Consider the following 2,934-nt stretch of genomic DNA (forward strand, 5'->3'; position numbering starts at 1 on the left):
GGGCTTTTAATATCCAACAAGCACACATCTCATACAGCAGTATACACCCTCAAACAGCTGTTCAAGGACTGCATTCATGGCACACTAGACGCACTATCAATCATGGATCACATTCTAAATGGGAATAGTACAGATAAAACACCAAATATTTTATACAAGTGAAAAATAACAGAGAAACATAAAACACATATAAGCGACTCTCTTCCAAAGTCCTTGAATCTAAAGTCACTTAATCTCAAATCACACACTCTGCACACTTTAGAACACAAGACACAGTAGCTTTTTGTTTGCTTTTAAAGTTCTTAGCTGCAATAACCCCTGCAAAACAGTCCTTTGTCTCTGCATTGCAGCCTTCAGGTCTTTGCTCCTCAAACTGTAGATTAGAGGATTGAGTAATGGGGTAATTAGTGCATAGATCACAGTGACAACTTGGTTCAATGTAAGAAGATTACTTGTGTTAGGAACAAAATAGGTAAAAGTCACTGACACATAAAATATGAAAACCACAGTCAGATGAGACGTACAGGTGGAGAAAGCTTTACGCTTTCCATCGCTACTTCGAATTTTGAGCACTGTGCTAATAATCATGACATATGAGCAAAATGTGGCAACAAAGGCTATGATGCTGAGAACACCCCCCACAACGGTTAAGAGTAGAACATTGATGGAAGTATCAGTACAAGAGATCTGAAACAAATGGGGGAGATCACAAAAGAAATTATGAATGTAATTGGGCCCACAGAATATCAACCTTTTTAAACATAAGGTGTAAATGGTGGGGACAAGAAGAGCAGAAGACCAAACTAAAGACACCAACTGAATGTATGCACCCCAAGACATGACCTGAGAGTAGTGAAGAGGACGGCAAATGGCTAAATACCGGTCATAAGACATGGAGGACAATAAAAAACCCTCAGAGACCCCAAAATAGATGACAAAGAACATTTGTGCTATGCATTCAGGGAAGGAGATGGACCAGTCCTGGGTGGTGAAGTTAAAGAGCATCCTTGGGGCAGTGACCGATGAGTAGGACATGTCCAAGAATGCCAAGTTTCCAAGAAAGCAATACATGGGTGTATGAAGATGAGCACAAGTAACAACTAGAAGGATGATGAGAAAGTTGCTCAAGAAGGTCATCAGGTAAATGAGGAGGAAGATGGTGAAGAGGATATAGATGATCTTCTGATCATCCGATAGACTCATGAGAAAAACACTGGTGATCATTGTTTGGTTCTTCATCATTCTAGCGTGATTCTTCCCCCAAATTTCCCAAAAAATAAAAGTGATGGCAACAATGAAACATCGGGAGAATTTGGTGGAATATATGAACACAATGGGAGTTTATCCAACCTTTGATATAATATTGCTGATACTAACAGCTAATGGTGTCCTTCCTTTTAAAAGTAATCGGTTCTCCCAGGAGCAGAAGCCACAGAAGCCCAAACCTCTGCTCATCCATAAATGTGTAATAAGGTCTCTGGACACCCATGCTCATGGCTGTTTTTAGTGTAGGGATTTGTCTTTTAATTTTAACCAATATAAATCCACAATGCATAAGTCTTTGGTGAATATCATGAGTAGAGATGAGCGAGCACCAAAATGCTCGGGTGCTCATTGCTCGAGTCAAACTTTCCGCGATGCTCAAGGGTTCGTTTCGAGTAACGAACCCCATTGAAGTCAATGGGCGACTCGAGCATTTTTGTATATCGACGATGCTCTCTAAGGTTTTCATTGGTGAAAATCTGCAAAACCCAAGAAAGTGATGGAAACGACACAGAAACGGATAGGGCAGGCGAGGGGCAACATGCTGGGCTGCATTTCAGGTTCCCAGGTCCCACTATTAAGCCACAATAACGGCAAGAGTGGGCCCCCCCCCAACAATTTTTACTTCGGACAAACCCTCATTAGTAAGCCACACCTTAGCTAAGCACCACACTACCTCCAACTAAGCACAAGCACTGCCTGTGGGACACCTCCCTGCCTCTTCTCCTGGGTTACATGCTGCCCAACCCCCCCGCACGACCCAGTGTCCACAGCGCACACCAAAGTGTCCCTGCGCAGCCTTCAACTGCCCTCATGCCACACGCTGGCCTCATAGCTACACCACCCTCATGTCTATTTATAAGTGCGTCTGCCATGAGGAGGAACCGGAGGCACACACTGCAGAGTGTTGGCAGGGCCAGGCAGCGACCCTCTTTAAAAGGGGTGGGGCGATAACCCACAATGCTGTACAGAAGCAATGAGAAATCCAATCCTGTGCCCCCTCCGTCAGGAGCTGCAAACGTGGGCATAGCAATGGGGAATCCATGTGCCACACAGTATTCATTCTGTCAAGGTGTTGCATAGCTCATTCCACACTGCAAGGGGAAAGCCATCTGCGCTCTGCCCCCATGCGCAAGTCAGTCAGTGCCTTTGTGCCAGACAGGTCAAACACCGCAATGGGAACTAAGTTTGCACTAACAGCATAGGTGGGTCCTAGGAAACCCAAGACATGAACAAAAATTGATCTGAGCGGCCAAACATGGCAGACTTGCACCGCGCCCACGGCATAGGCCTCGGCCCACAGATTCAGCAATCCTAGGCAGGAAGCGGACTTTCACTGCACCCAGGACATAGGCCTCTGCACAAACCCTCAGCAATCGAGTGCCTACAGCGGACTCCAATGCTAGCGTAGCTGTGCACGTCTCATTAGTGCTGTATTGCTCCTGTAGTTTGTCCCAATGCATTGCACAGCACAGCTGAGGTAACGTCAGATTAAATGTAGGTGGGCTTCGGCCCACACTGCATGCCCCAGTCTGACCAGGGTTTTTAATACACAGACACAGGCAGGTACAAATCCCTAATGTGAAGTCCGTGTGGACCCAAAGCATGGGTGGCTCCCTGGAACCCACTGGTGGTACATAAACAAATCCCATTGCAGTGCCCTGCTCAGCA

The 2,934-nt window shown here is 45.8% G+C and overlaps 1 protein-coding gene across 1 annotated transcript; it reads right to left on the reverse strand.

Moving 5' to 3' along the window:
- Nucleotides 1–258: 258 nt before the first annotated feature.
- LOC136620257 (olfactory receptor 5P6-like) lies at nt 259–1,239 on the reverse strand. The gene has a single exon (XM_066594962.1). The coding sequence runs from the start codon at nt 1,237–1,239 to the stop codon at nt 259–261; it is 981 nt and encodes a 326-aa protein (XP_066451059.1).
- Between the last annotated feature and the right edge of the window lie 1,695 nt (nt 1,240–2,934).

The sequence above is a fragment of the Eleutherodactylus coqui genome, chromosome 3 (assembly GCF_035609145.1).
Source record: "Eleutherodactylus coqui strain aEleCoq1 chromosome 3, aEleCoq1.hap1, whole genome shotgun sequence".
Classification (NCBI taxonomy): domain Eukaryota; kingdom Metazoa; phylum Chordata; class Amphibia; order Anura; family Eleutherodactylidae; genus Eleutherodactylus; species Eleutherodactylus coqui.

Excerpts from the sequence above, each read along its gene's own strand:
- LOC136620257 (XM_066594962.1), bottom strand. The coding sequence starts at position 1,239 with ATGAAGAACCAAACAATGATCACCAGTGTTTTTCTCATGAGTCTATCG.